General features: G+C 64.0%; 1 protein-coding gene and 1 non-coding gene across 2 annotated transcripts; both read left to right on the top strand.

The window, feature by feature from the left end:
- Positions 1-559: 559 nt before the first annotated feature.
- On the top strand, positions 560-3,299 carry LY6H (lymphocyte antigen 6 family member H). Its single transcript, XM_053896131.1, has 5 exons — positions 560-656; positions 1,020-1,132; positions 1,608-1,735; positions 2,434-2,553; positions 2,827-3,299. The coding sequence occupies exons 3-5, from the start codon at positions 1,669-1,671 to the stop codon at positions 3,060-3,062; spliced, it is 423 nt and encodes a 140-aa protein (XP_053752106.1). The 5' UTR covers positions 560-656; positions 1,020-1,132; positions 1,608-1,668; the 3' UTR covers positions 3,063-3,299.
- A 10,490-nt stretch (positions 3,300-13,789) lies between these two features.
- Positions 13,790-13,892, top strand: LOC128775375 (small nucleolar RNA U13). Its single transcript, XR_008420105.1, has one exon. It is a non-coding gene; the product is annotated as a small nucleolar RNA U13 (small nucleolar RNA).
- Positions 13,893-15,061: the final 1,169 nt, after the last annotated feature.

The following is a 15,061-nucleotide window of genomic DNA, read 5'->3' as shown; positions in this document are numbered from 1 at the left end:
GGGGACGCCAACAGCACTCGCAGGGAGGGTGTGAAGCTGTCACGACAGAACACACGGGTTTGCACAGAGCACATACTATGTGCTGGGTCCATGTGATCAGCGGCACAGCTCACAAGGGGATATTAGTGATAATCGTTTGTCTGAGGTAAGATCGGGCGGGGGTGGGGGGGTGGGGAGGGCGGAGCTCTTCTCACAGTGCTCAGCACTAGGCCAACCGTGGGAACTCCACAAATATTTGCCCGGCCAAACGAAGGCAGACTGAAAGAAACAACCCCCAACATGTGCACAGGAGCTGGGGCTCGCTCGGCGCTCAGCAGCGATGGATTCCAGGCACAGGGGGCAGCGGGTGCGAAGACACAGCACTCAACAGCTTTGTGCGGCGGGAAGGCGAGGGACAAAGCTGAGAAACGGGCCAAGCAGGCGGCGGAGGGCATTGAATGCCGAGAGCAGCATTTGGGACTGGCGCCTCGGATGTGGATGTGGCGGCGGGTGGGGGTGGTCACGGCTGCTCCCGGTCCGGGCGGGGCGGGGGTGCGCACCCGCAAACCATCGAAGCTTGGACGGCTGGCCTGGGGAAGGCCCCTTCGCTGGGAGTCTGCGAACGAGGGCCTGAGCGAATCACCTCCGCTGTTACCCGCCTCCGTCCCTGCGTCTTTGTGCGTTTCGCTCGCTTCCTTTCGCAGTAAACGTTCTTCCGAGAAATTTCGAGGGGATCTCCGCCAAGCGGAGGGGGAAGGGCTCTCGCCCGCGCCGAGGGAGGGGCGCGCGGGACAGCCGCGGAGGGAGCCGGCACCGGAGGGGGCGGACGCGCGGGCCGGGCGCTGGCTGTCGAGGGGCGCGGACGGCCCGGGACGGAGACCCGCCGGGGCCCAGAGCCCCGGGCGCCCAGCCCGCCCTTCTCCCGCCGCCCCCGCCCCCCGCGCGCCCCCGCCCCGGCTCCGCTCCGCCCCTCGCGCGGGGTCCGCGTCTGCGGCTGCGTTCCCCGAAAGACAAGGCTGCGCCCGGGTTCCGGTCCGCAGGGAGACCGAAGGGCACCGCTCCCCGCGCCTCCCGGAGCCCCGGAGCCGCGATCCCCCCCAGGGATGTGAGTGCGCCCCCGACCCGAAGCCCGCGCTCCACGCCTCGACCTGCGGTGAGCGCCCGGGTGCGCGCTGGAGGCGAGGGGCGGGGGCTCGGCCCGGGGCTCCCGGGCCCCCAGCCCAGGGGTGGGGGTGGGGACGTGGCGCGCGCCCCTCCCCCATGGGCAGGTACGGCCTGCTCGCACCTTGTCTTGCCCTTTTCTCTCCGGACGCACCCGCCGCTCCCCGGGGAGAAGACGCGCTGCCCCCGACCCTCCCCCCGCCCCCCACAGGTGCCCGGCGCGGGTTGGGGGCATTTCGAGCTGTCACCCTGCTCGAGACGGCGGACCTGTTCTCCCCGGAGGGGATGCTGTGATGGTGGACGCTCTGGGGGATGGGCTGGGGGTAGGGCTTCGCGAGCTAGCGGACCTTCCTCCCCTCCCGGGATTTCGAGGCGGAGGTTGCGCTCCGGGGCCGCAAAAGGAGGGTGGGGGGGGGCTTGGGTCCGGCGGGCGGCGGGGACCCCTGACCGAGGCGTCTCCTTGCCAGGCCTGCGCCCCGGAGGACCTCCGCCCACAACCCCCGCGCCTTCCCGAGGCCGGCCTGGAGCATGCCGCCTGCAGCCATGACCGGCCTGGGCCTGGTGCTGCTGGCCGCCCTGCTGTGCTCTGCGCCCGGTGAGTCTGGGGGCGGCCCGCGGGGCTGGGCCGGGTCTCCAGGAGAGCCGGGCTGTGGGGCCGCCATCCTCCGACGGTGCCCGTCACGTCCACACCCGCTCCCGACCCCGGCGACCCCAGCCGGGCCCTCGCGCCCGTCGCTTTGACTCACGGTGCTCCGGCCCCAGCCCCAGCCGCACGGGGCCCTCCTGGCTCCTGCCCGCCCTTGTACCGTGGGCTAGTCCCGCACGGACGCCCCCTCGTGCGCCCCATCGCTTCTCAGAGCCCCCACCTGGCCTCCCAGCAAGTCCTTCCTGGCTTGGAACCGACCGAACTGTGCGGGGAGGTGTGGGAGCGTGCAGGAGCCTGCGGGAAAGCCCCATAAGTGTGAGGTGTGTGTGGCTGGTGTGTGCGTGCATGTGTGCACACGTGTGTGTGTGTGTGGGGGGCCTCGGAGGGTGCCCAGGGGCTTCCGGAGTTCCGGCGGCTGGGAGCCTCCCCGCAGATTGCCCAGAAGGCACCGCGGTTCTCCCAGGGCCTGACCTCCGGGGGCCAGTCTGGCCTGGTCACCGCTGGTCGGCGAGGGGGGTGTGGTGCTTGGCCTCCTGGAGCTGCGCGGTCCTCCCGGGAGCAGCCTCGGTGGCCAGGGGAGTGGGGCACACATGGGCCAGCTTGGGCCTCAGCTCCTCTGCTCATCCGCGTCCTCGTGCCCTGCGCAGCTCACGGCCTGTGGTGCCAGGACTGCACCCTGACCACCAACTCGAGCCACTGCACCCCGAAGCAGTGCCAGCCGTCGGACACGGTGTGCGCCAGCGTCAGGATCACCGACCCCAGCAGCAGTGAGTCCGGACCTGGGCCCGGCAGGGGGCGGTTGGGGGCGTCCTCTGAGCCCCTCCGGCCGTGGATAAGAGTGTGGGTCTGTGGGTAGGACACTTGCTACACTTGCCTTGCTGTGTGACCGTGAGCGGCATCGCTCCTGCCCAGGCCCCCTCCGTGGCCCTCTCCGTGGCCCTCTGCGTGAAGTTGAGGCGGCGTGGGTGGGTCCCGTGCGGGGCAGGAGGAAGAGGGCGCAGGTGCGGCTCCCGCCCCAGGCTCTCCCCGCTCTGCCCCAGGCAGGAAGGACCATTCCGTGAACAAGATGTGCGCCTCGTCCTGCGACTTCGTTAAGCGGCACTTCTTCTCGGACTATCTGATGGGCTTCATTAACTCTGGGATCTTACAAGTCGATGTGGACTGCTGCGGGACAGATCTGTGCAACGGGGGGCCGAGGGCGGGGGGTGGCCCCTGGGCCCTGGCCGGGGGGCTGCTGCTCAGCCTGGGGCCGGCCCTCCTCTGGGCTGGGCCCTGAGGCCCTCGCCCTCCCACAGGGCTTCCAGCTGACCCCCCTCCCTGAGACTCGAGGCCTCCCTCTCTCTCCACCAGCTCCGAGTCCCAGCCGGCAGGACGTCTCCGGGCCCCCGGGGTGCAGGCTGGGGGCTGGGACCCCCAGGTCTCCGAGGGAAAGGCAGGCAGAGCCAGGCCCAGCCCCACAGCCTGGCTGTGAGGGCATCTTCCGCCGGAGAAATAAAGTCGCTTCTGGTCCAGACATGTGGGTCTGAGCCTGGGGGTGGGGGTGGGGCTGGCCGAGGGGTGGGGACAAGTCCCGACGGAGGACGCGGGGGCAGAGGGCGTGAGGCACCGGGACTGGGGGCTCGTGCGTGTTTGCGTGTGCCGGGCTGCTTGAGGGGGCCTCGGGCCTCGGAAGCAGCTGTGGGGAGGCTGGAGCGGACAGAGTCACGGCCGGGACAGGAGGGTGAGGCCTTAGAACCATGCGCGTGTGCACGCGGATACCAGACGTGGGAACACGCACACCAACACACACCCGTGTCTGGAGGGCTGTGCTCTGCTCCCGCACCCGCGCGCACGTAGCCACACGCTCCCGAAGCGTCCGCAGGTGCGCACTGAAACGTTTACGTCACGCCAGCTCGGGGTGCCCCAGCCCATGGGCACTCACGTCTGGGTGCACACCCCTCGGCCCTCCGTGTCCAGCGGACACACGCCCCTGTGTCTCCTCCTGCTCTTTCGCATGGCCTTGGGGTGATCAGACTGGGGGCGCCGGCTCCCCTCTGAGCTGTTGGGAGCAGTGTCGTGCCCAGAATTGCCTCTTAGCAGACACCCCCTGTCCCCAATCCGAGCGGGGCGCCACCTTGGGCAGAGTCCTGGAGGCCAGCCCGCCCACCAGGGGCCGAGGAAGCCCCGTGTGGGATGCCCCAGACAGACTGGGTGCTGCGGGTGGGAGGCGGCAGGGGAGGACGTGTAGGTGAATCTTCGGGAACCATGCGCTTCCTGCTCCCGCGGTGGGTCTGCGGTTTTGCCCCTGCACCCTGAGTCCAACCCAACCTCCCACACCTGCCGGGCTGCGGGGGTCGTCGTATGGCCCAGGCACACCGCGTGATGCTTGGCGGCCACTCCGGGCTTTCTCAGGGCTCCGACCTCTGCCCAGTTCTTCCTCCTCCCCCGGTGGCTGACCCAGGCCGTGGTCGCTCCCGGGTCCTGGACTCCCAGGCAAGAACCGTGCTTTCACGGAGGGCTGGCAGCGGAATTCCTCCTGGGGCTCCCCGGCGTGAGCGAGGGAGAGGGATCTGGGAGCCCAGGGTGAGCCAGAGAGGAGAGGGGTCGCTGGAGACCGGGGCCAACTTCCTGCTGGTGCAGACAGCCGGGGACTTGTCTCCTGCTCGGTTTGAAGTTTGCTCTGCAGGGTACCTGTCCCCAAACTCAGTAAAGTGTGCTACCCACCGCGTGGCTCTGGTGCTTTGGGGAGCGTGGGGACCGGGCCCCGTGGGCGGGTGACCCGCAAGACGGCAGCTTGAGGATTCAGATGCCGGACGCTGGTGCCGGCGAGGACACTGAGCAGTGGAGGCCGCGGACACATCGGGAGGACGAGGCCCCCCCCCCCCCTCCTCCCCCGGACACGGGGTTCCTACCAACTTTTCGGGCCATCTTTGCGTGGGGAGTGTGCAAAACACAAGTGGGGAGCCCCTCCCAGCGCTCTCAGCGTGCTGTGTGATTCGAGGTGGACGGGGGGGGGGGGTGGCTCCGGGGGCAGCATGGCCTGGAGCCCCTGCTCCGTCGTCTCCCCTCTGCTTCCAAGCTGCCGCCTCGAAGTCTGGGCCCGCGCGTCCGAGGGCCTGCGAGCGGTCTCCACCTTGACGGGCTGTCCTCGTGGGGCTGAGCCCCACCGGCTGCGGGGGGCGCTTGGTCCGGCTGGGCACGTGGACAGCGCTGGTGAACCCGTGCGCCCTTGGGGTGTTTTTCTGAAGAACTGGCCAAGGACACCCTTCCGGATCTACACAGAGCTTTTGCTTTCGGGGTGTGCATAGTACTCCCCCGAACCGCCTCTCACCCGAAGGCGAGGGGTCCGTTCTTTCACCAGCACCCTGTGTGACCAGCGCGACCGCCCTCGTCCTCGTGTCCTCTTGCAGTCGAGTGACTCTCTAGGGGCCTCAGGAAGTGGGTGGCTGAGCCAGGAGAGCATCCGCGTGGAAGGAGATGGCCCCCAAAGAAGGGAAGGAAGCCGTGTCCCCTCCCCACTCCTCCCACCCCTCACCGTGGGCCCCTCCTCTTCGAGGAGCTTCCGTCAGTCTGGGAGACCGAATGGACCCTTGCCCTGATTTCCACTGGAAAACGCATTTGCGAGGTTGAACGTCTCACTAGTTTGTCACGACTTGTGGCCCTTGTGTTGTGGCCCTTGTGTTTTCTTACAGATTTAGGGACCCTTTCGTGTGTTAGGTGCCGTCCTTCCCACGGTCCTGTGTCCTGGTGTCCTCGCCGTCCTCGCGTGCACGTCCTCGTGTTCTGTGTGGTCCAAGCTAATTGTTGTGCTTTCTGGATCTTAGGAGGGCCTCCTGTGCCCTGACCTTGGGAAGACAGTCCTCACATTCTGGTGCTGTTATCGCGATGGCCGCTACCTGCAGACAGCCAGGCCCCCCGGGGCTCGTCCACGATGTGGCAGGACTTCTTCGAAATAAATGGCCGTTGTGTCTCAGTGCCACCCGTCGAAGAGCCCGTCTTTCCCCCGTTGACGTGAAGTGCCACCTTGGTAACAGCGCGCGGCACCCGCGTCCGTGCGGTCCGACCCGCCTGGCGTCGGGGCCCCGCCGGGCGCTTTGCTTCTGGCGGCTTCACAGCGAGTTCCAGAGCTGCTGAGGCAGCGCCTCTTTTCAGAAGGTCGCTGCTCCTCACCGTTTATTCTTCCAGGTGAATGTTACGATCCACTTGTCCACTTCCAGAAGGACCTCGGAGGGGCGACTGGAGTTTCGCCCGCTTGGGGCTGACGCGGGGGATGGATGGGGTCGTGGTCCCGGTTTGAGGTCTCACCGCGCAGCCGACTGCCCCATATGCCCCTTGGCGATTTCGTTTTCTTCCTCTGCGACTTGTATCTTCTTTGGCGTCTTTACTGCTCGGCAACTTGTAGCTTTGGGGGGCGTTGTAAGTGGGATTTCCCCCTTTGCTGTAAACCAAACTGCTCATTTTTGGTGTGGTGACCTGATGTTTTTCATTTTCTTCGTGCCGTTCTTTCCAGAAGTGCCCACCCCCTACCTGGCCTTCATTGAAGCAGGACGGCTGGGGGGCGCCTGGGAGGCTCAGTCGGTTGAGCAGGCGACTTCGGCTCGGGTCGTGATCTCGTGGTTTGTGGGTTCGAGCCCCGCATCGGGCTCTGTGCTGACAGCTCGGAGCCTGGAGCCGCTTCGGATTCTGTGTCTTCCCCTCTCTCTGCCCCTCCCCCACTCACGTTGTGTCTCTCCTTCAAAAATAAATAAACTTAAAAGAATTAAAATAAAAAGCAGGATGGCTGGGGGCTTCAGGTGTCAGGAGGGCAGATGCCTGAAGCAGCCCCTGGATCACCGGCCTCCATGTTTCTGGGAGCCACCACCCATGGGGCCACCGGTGTCTCTGAGACAGGACAAGACACAGAGAAGGAGTCTGCAGAGAAGCCCCTTTGAAGTCGGGGAGGGAGAGAGGAATCTTCCTCAGACGAGACAGAGATGCCCCTGGGCTGAGAAGGCAGAGGGGCTGGAAGGAGCCAGGGTAGGGGGGTGGACCCCAGAGACAGTTTCCCGAGGGGCAGGACCTCTGAGTGGTCCCGGCTGGAGCTGGCCCGGGTCGCCTGGAGCCTCAGGCCACCAAGATGTGATGTGGCCTGGGGATGACGGTCAGGGTGCGCCCGCGCCGACAGGAGTGACGGCCGTCCGGGTACAGCCTGGGCGCCCTGGTCGCTGTGCGAAGACCAGATCGGCCAGCCTGCCCCCCACGGGACGCAGCCCCGGGGGGAAAGAGGAGAGGCGGTGTTCCACGTTGGCCAAGACGTCAGGATTTTCCCCCCGGTAAGATGGGTCTAGAGGGAAAAATTGTGGCAGAAGGATTAAAGTTCCGCGCCTCGTTCACCTGGGTTGGGGGCTGAGTGCCCACGCTGCGGTGTGGCAGGGCCGGGGCGCTGCTCCGGGCGGCGAGCTGGCCGGCTTCCCGCTGCCTCTTGGCCCTCCTCCGCGGTCTCTGGCGGTGTCGTCTCCCTGGCAGAACCAGACGCGGCGGGCCACCCTGGGGGCTGGGAGGCTGCAGAATGCAGCTCCCAAATTGCAGAGAAGCGGGGCTCGGGCTCAGGGACTGCCAGCAAGGTGCGGGCGGGGTGGGGAGACCTGGGGGCCGCCGCAAACAGCACGGCCACAAGACTAAGGAGAGGCTGATTTTCCAACACTTGACCTTCGTCAACTCCACTCCTGGCACTTTCAGGTGCACGACCAGGCCGCTGCCGAACGGAGATAATTTCGACTCTGCTTTCTCAGTGTGTTTACTGCTTATTCAATTTTTGTTGCTGTTGCCTTAGCCGGGACCCGCAGAGCGGCTGAGTAATGACACTGCCGTGGGGCGCGTCTGTGTTAATGGCAGGCCTTTCCTGCGGCACCTCGAATCGAAGTTTGCTTTTGGACTTGAAAACCAGTCCTTATTCAGCTGAGGCTCTTTATTTATTCATATCTCAATTAGATTCTTTTCCGTGAGGAATGGCTGATGAGTTTTAAAGAAACAGCCTTTCACCATTTGTTGCTAGAACTCCCTATCTGCTCATTTAATGAGTAGTCGAGACAGCGGGTTCTGTCGCCGGACCTCCGGATGGTTAGGCACCCTGGCTTTTGTGACAAACGAGCTGTGGTGGGTGTCATGGTGCAGGATTCTTCCAGACCGTCGCCTGACACCCGCCCCCCCCCCCCCCCGCCCCCGCCGTACTTGGTCAGGAGAGCTGCGTCAGATTCATGGCTGGGATCTGTCTGTAGTCCTTTGGACGTCATCCCTGGAGGTGAGCTCAGGATTTTGGCAGCCTCACAGAGGTCACAGGCACAGCCCACGCTCTGGAGCAGTCTGGCTGGGGAGGGCGTTTGTGGAGTTCACCTTCCCCAGGGCCTCCTGGGGGGGGTCTGGGGGAGTCTGGTGTGGGCCCAGGGCATCGGCAGGGTCAGTGGGTGCCCTGTGCCCGCCCCCCCCCCCCCCACGTCCTCACCCGGTGGGTGCGGGACCTGTCCACCTCCTCGTTTGCACTGGTCTCAGCCCGGTCAGACCCCCAGGAAGCAGACCTGGAAGAGGTAGGTAAGACACGGACATTTGGAAACCGTCAGTGCGTTTGCAGGGAAGGCTGGGGCTCAGATGCCTCTTGCCGTTTGATCCGGACCAAGTCCTGCACCCGCTCTGAGCCTCGTTTGTGATGTGGGGACACCCAGCTCATGAGGGAGGGGCGGTGTTTGCAAGCAGAGGAACCCTGTTCCAGCTGGCAGAGTGCTGGTCCGGCAGCAGGGCTGGAAGAGCCGGGGGTGGGGGGTGGGGGGTGGACTTGAGGCTTGCCCTTGACCCCTCCCCTATTCCGCCAAGCCCCCCTCCCCCGGACCTGAGGGCTTCTCTGAAGCGCAACCTCTCCGGGTGGTCTCTCTCCCACCCTTCCCCCTGGCCTGTGCCCCCAGCCCCCTGAGGACGCCGGTGCCTCGTCCGGTCCGTCCGGTCTGTATCTCGTGTCCCTCGGCCCCCACCTCGGGTGCTTCCGTCTCCTGGGGCCCCAGGGCACTGCTGGCTCAGCCCTGCACACGGCCAGTGCTGCTAACCGTTGGTGGAGAGGGCCGAGCTGGCCGAAGCCCCCAGGCACCCCTGCTTCTTCCTGTTCCACTGGAGGGACATTTACGTGGGACATCGCCGGGTATCTGCCACCTCCACCCAGCATCTGCACACTGGGGACCCACAGGTCCTTGAGTTTGGCATTGCAGGGAAGGGACCTTTCCCCGAGGTGGGGGAGGAAGTCACGCCTCCCCGTGGCCGTGGGAACCTGTCAGCGGAGGGCTTTGGTCGCAGGCGCCCAGGCCCTGCACCGAGATCCCGACTGAAGTGCCCGGTTCCGGCTCCAGGAATCTGCAGCACCCGCGCTCACAGCACACGGCGGGGGGGCCCGCTGGGACAGGTGGCAGCAGCAGGCCCCTGGTGTCACATGCTTCCAGATTCGTTTTCCACTTTTGGGAGCTAAGCGCTAGGCTCTAGGCCCCGGGAGCGAGCAGCGGGCAGACGGCCCTGGCCCTGGTCCCGTGCCGGTACCCAGAGGGGCCCGCTCTCCTTCCCCGGGGGCCTCCTTACCCTTCCTTGAGGGGGCTGCTGGGACGGGGCGGCCCCGGGGCAGGGGGCGCAGGGACCCTGGGCCTGGGAATTAGGCCAGGGGCTTCTCCGTTTTCTTTTAACTTAAGTTTTTGAGCAGGTGCTGCGTTCCCGCCATAAGCAGGTGGGAGGCGTGGCCCCCGCATCTCCTGCCCTGTCCCCCCTGTGCCTCCAGGTGTCTGTGCGAGGACGGGGCGATGTGGCCATAGTTCCGCCCTCCGCGTCCTTTGTACACACGAGTCGTGGGCGGTTGACTTGTTGTCCCGAGAGGCCTCGCGGGCGCGGCGTGTCCACACTGGCGCAGACGGGCTCCCCCAGCCCTCGCTTTCCAGCTCCCGTTCTGTCTCTGCTTCCTGTCCGCCGGGCCTGCTTCACGTACCCTTGTGTTCAGACACTGTCAGGTGTCCATCCCCCCCCCCCCTCCAGCTGGCCTCGCTGAGCCAGAGGGTCACTCTGGCGGGAATGGCGGTCGCGCTGCCCCAGGGGCGGTGACAGCAGAGGGTTGTCCCCTCAGTGGGGCTCTGCCGTCGGGGGGACGCAGTTGTGTTACACGTTTCAGGAGTCGCTCCCCCGTCCTGCTCCCTGCCAGCGGCTGATGCATTTGTCTGTGCTGGCCGAGGCCGAAGTCTGAGGAACGTTTATGAAAAGTGACCCCGAGTGAGGAGGGGGCGGGCGTGGGCCTCACCACTTGGGCAAGGGGCCTGGCTCCTCCCGGGGAGACCACGCGCTGCCGGCCCTGAGCTTCTGGAGGGCTCGACAGGTGAGCCTCGCGGCCAGCACGCTTGTCAGGGGCAAGGGAGACAATGATTGACCGAGTTCAAGCCTGAGGAGCCCAAATTTCGGGAACCCGGGCCTGGACACCTTTGAACTGCGACCCGTGGGCAGCCAAGAGCTGACCGTGTATCCGAGTTACGGGCTCAGATCCACGTTCCCAGAAGGGCCAGCGGGCCACCGTGTGGAGCTGGGGGAAGGCCTGGAGGTCCGGGGTCTGGGGCATGTGACGGGGGTTGGTGCCTGTCTAGGGCAGTAGGACTCAGCGATGAGAGATGTGGGGAGAGGGCTCAGGGAAGGGATGGCCCGTGCCGGGCCCGGGGGAGGGTCGCCAGGTCAGGGCACAGGCGAGGAGGAGGTTGGGACAGGTGGAACCGGTGACAAGCTCACGGCTGTCCAGGCTGACGTCACCCAGGGGGACGTCCTGGAGGATGGGGAGATGCGGGGCGGGGCCCTCGGGTGCGGGACGGGAACGAGGATGAGAGTCTGTGGGCGAGAGTCTGAAGTTCCAGAATTCCTAGGCTAAAGGCAAGTGTCGCCTGTCCCCCACTGTGCCCAAGTCCCCCTGATCCCACGCTGGTCTTGGCGCTGGCCGGGTGAGGGCCGGGGAGAGGTTTGGGGAAACGCACGAGTGTCTGTCCAGCCAGGTGACTCCGTGGCTGTGTGGGAGGGTCCGGAGGCAGAAGTGAGGCTGGGGGCTTGGTCTACACCGGCTGCTTTGCCCAGGGAGCACCCAGCCGTTTGCCTGGCTTGTGTGGGGAGGGCGTCAGCGTTAGGGGGGCTGCTCCCCATCCTCCCAGGTGGGCTGCTTGCTGGGAGGTCACACACTTGGAGCAAGAACCCCGACCCTTCCTTGGGCAGAGACCCCTACTCACCTCCCAGGCCAGACCCCTGCAGGCCATCGGCAGTGTCGCTGAATGAATGAATAAAACACAAGATGGAAAATGACTTACCTGAGGGACAAGTCATGAGTCGTGGGTCACTGAGAAAAGGCGGCTGACAGGGCAGCTGTGAGGCGTGCAGGTGTCGGGGGACCCTGCTATGGACTGGAGCCCTCAGTGTCAACACTGCCCCTCGGCCCCGGTTCTCCCCAACTGGCCTTCTCCCCAGGTCTCCCTGTTCTGAAGGGAATATCCGGGCCCCTGCTCCAGTCCCTCCAGAGCACCGGGCCCTCGTCCCCTAACTTGGGGACCTAGCAACCCCTGGCCCCAGGTGGGCAAGGAGACGCACGGATGATCAGAAAGACAGTCACCTTCCCGAAGCAACGAGGTCGGGGCTCTCGATCCAGAAGAGACCTCGGAGGGGAGCGCTGGTCTACCCGAGCAAGCACGGCTGGGAAGGCTTGAAGATTAGCTGATCTGAAAGGAAGTCTTTCTTTGGTGAGCTTCCCCGGTGTCCCATGCGGTGATCACCTGGTTACCGTGCCTTCAAATCCGCTGGGTTTCCTCACGGAGCCCTCCCGCCGAAGCCAAGCTCTCGTCTCTAGTCTGCAGAGGTCGGGCGGAGCCAAGGAGAGCCCCGGGTGACCCGCGGAGGACATGCACACGACAGAGAGATGTCCAGCTGTACTAGTCACTGGGGAAATGCCAACCACAAACGAGGGTCCTGCTCCCAGGTTAGCAAACGTTCACAAGCCTGATCGGGCCACATGATGGAGGCCACGTGCACGGCCAGATTCTCCTGCACGCTGCGCGTCCGAGATCCTGGGGCACAGCCCGCCCGGGGACACAGCGTGGCGCATTCTCTGGATGGTCTGTTCCCAGAACCAAGCAATCGCTTCACATCGCCCAGTGAAACATCTCACGCGGGCGAGAATGTGTATGGTCGCTCTGTGCGCGAGAGCGGCCGTCTGAAAGCCCAAATGACCATCGCGGGGTTTGGGTTGATGAGCTGTGATACAGTCACGTGATGGAGCGCTCTGTGGCAGTTGTGGGGAGTGAGTTAGCCAAAACACGATTCGGAAGGAGGCTAGCAGCACGAGTCCCAACACAGTACATAAAGCTGACGCTCGTATGTAAAGTACACTGTTGTTCTGTAGAAGTGTGATGGGGCAAGCATAGCTTCACAGACAATAACGCTGTAGGTCATCTATCTATGTGTCTGTCATCTACCTAACATCCATCCGTCGGTCCTTCCATCCTTTTGTCCATCTGTCCCCATCCATCCATCCGTCCACCCATCCGTCCATCCATCATCCATCCGTCTGTCCATCCATCTGTCCACCCATCCGTCCATCCATCATCCATCCATCTGTCCATCCATCCACCCATCCATCCACCTGTCCATCCATCCATCCTTCCGTCTATCCGTCCATCCATCCATCCATTCATCTGTCCGTCCGTCCATCCATCCATCCGTCCGTCCGTCCATCCGTCTGTCCATCCATCCATCCTTTCGTCCATCCATCCGTCCATCCACCTCTATCAATCATCTATCTGAGGAGAATGAGAACAATCAGGGGAAGATTCCAGAGCATGGTGTCACTCCCCCAGGACAGGGAGGCAGGGGCGTGCAGGGGCGCAGAGGGGACTGAGAAGGGTCTCACAGGAAGCAGCGAGTTAGTGTCAAAGTATTAGTCTTCCTGCTGGTTGGTGAGCTCACAGAAGGTTGTCACATTATTAAAAAGAAAGAAAGAAATGAGGACCGCATAGGGACCAATGAGGAGTGGGTGTCGTAGACCATGAGTGAAAGTCCACTTTATGCCCCTCAAGTATCAGAAATACCCTCACGTGAAACAAACCAGAGCAGACCCCTCACCACACGCGTCTGAGCCGTGAGTCCCCCATTATGAACACGTGACTTGTCTGTTCCCAGACGCCTTTCTATCAGGAGGGCTCCTTCCTGAGGCCCCCCCTTCCTGTGGACGGGAGGCATGTTTGTGCTGAAAATGTCATCCCCAGGGCAGGGAGGCCCCTGTCCTGTCCCAGTGAATGGAATGGCAAGCCTGACTCTCACTTTGGGGGGGGGGTGGTAGGGTTTGAATGTGAGGAGGAAGGAGGTTTCCTGGGGACAGAGAACAGGGCTTTGAGGGGCCCTGGACCCCAGACCCTCACGGGCTGAGCTGGAGGCAGAGAAGGATGTTGGGGACAACTGGCCCCCACTGGGCCCTGGGGACTGCGATACACGAGAAGCCACGGAGATGCTGTCAGCACCCTGGTCTGTGACAAAGCCCCACAGATGACAAAAGTCTACCCTCCCCGGGCTGGAGCCAGACACTGAACTCTGGGTGTGGAGGGCCATGCTCCCTCCGAGCCTCTGGGGGAGGGTGCTTCCTGCCTCTTCCGGCTGCTGGGGCTCCTGGTGTCCTTGGCTTGTGGCCTGTCCCTCCAACTCTGGCCTGTCTCCACGTGGTCTCCCCGGGTCTCTGTGAGTCTTTCCCTGTCTCTTACAAGGACACTCCCATTGGATGGAGGGCCCGCCAAGTCCAGGACGGCCTTACTTCAGTCCTCTGTGACACGACCGCACCTGCAAAGACCCGATTTCCTAACAAGGTCACAGGCTGAGGCTTCCGGTGGGCATGTGCTTTTGGGGGCACTTCACCCAGGACGCCGGTTCTGGGCCTGCTCCCCGTCACCCTGGGGCTGACCCCGGTCCGTCCTCGGCAGGATCATTCACCCTCACACTTAGAATCAGGCTCCGGGGATCTTTCTGTAGTTCGTAAGCGTGATGATTGGGCTTTCACGCCATCGTGGGACCCGTGGCTCCCTCAAACCTTGTTACAACCTCAGCATGTGACCCGTTGGCGTAGGAAAACAAAACACAAGAAAGGATCAGGGGCGCCTGGGTGGCTCAGTCGGTCAAGCATCTGACTTCGGCTCAGGTCATGGTCTCGCTGTTTGTGGGTTCGAGCCCCGCATCGGGCTCTGTGCTGACAGCTCGGAGCCTGGAGCTGGCTTCGGATTCTGTGTCTCCCTCTCTCTCTGCCCCTCCCCTGCTCATGCTCTGTCTCTCTCTCCTTCAAAAATAAACATTGAAAAAAAAACCCAAGCACTGCGATGGAATGTTGGGAGTTAGTGTGTGTGGCCCCCATTGCCTGCCCCTTGGTCGGGACGTCCAGCTGCTTTCTTCCTTGGCCAGGACGGGCACGAATCATTGGATTTCTCAGTTTGGTAACAGTTGTCCCAAGGCGGCCCAAACTTCCAGTGAGAAGGGGAGGACTTCTAGCCACCGTCACGCGGTGCGGCGTGCCATCACTCTGCTCCAGCCCTGCTTCCGTGAGCAGCCAGCTGGGCGCAGAGGGACCGTGGCGCAGGCACAGGGACGGCGTGGGGCCGGGGCTCAGGCCAGGTCTGTCCCCAGCTCCACCACACTTTCTCCTCAGCCTCGACGGTCGTTGCAGGATTTTACGTGTGTCCGCGGAGGCACTAAATCGTGGGGGGATTTTTCAGAGGCCAGATGCTCTTTGCTTCCCGTCTGATCTGTCTTCAAAGGCACCGCATTGACACAAGGCTCCAAACAGCCTCCCCACACATTTTCTCCTGAGGTCATTGCTGGCCCGAGCGGGTTTTTTTTCTTAATTAATTTTATCGGAAAATGGACAAGCCCTTTCTCCTTCCCTACAGCAGGGACGGAGAGATTAAAATGACGTCTGCGGCATGAGACCTGAAACTACATTGTCACTTCCCGTTCCGTGGGGGCGAAATGACCTTTACTCACGTCCCAGGGCACGGGGCGCCGCGGAGCAGGGGCTGGTCCCTCCTGGCCCCCGGGATGCAGCACCGGTGTGTGTGGATGCCGGCTCCCGCTGTCCTCAGGTGACACCGGACAAGGACACCTGGGGGGAGGCGCTCGGCCCAGCTGGATGGTCCCAGAGTCGCGCTTCCTCTTACACAGTGGTTCTCGGGTTCCTGGAGGCCACGTCGACCAGCCGTGTCCTTCCACGACTCAGTCTCCCGTAGCGCCTCCCGCCCCGCC

The sequence above is a fragment of the Panthera pardus genome, unplaced genomic scaffold (genome assembly GCF_024362965.1).
Source record: "Panthera pardus isolate Hobbes unplaced genomic scaffold, ASM2436296v1 HiC_scaffold_7, whole genome shotgun sequence".
In the NCBI taxonomy this organism is placed as follows: Eukaryota; Metazoa; Chordata; class Mammalia; order Carnivora; family Felidae; genus Panthera; species Panthera pardus.
This window is presented reverse-complemented; position numbering and strand designations above follow the sequence as displayed.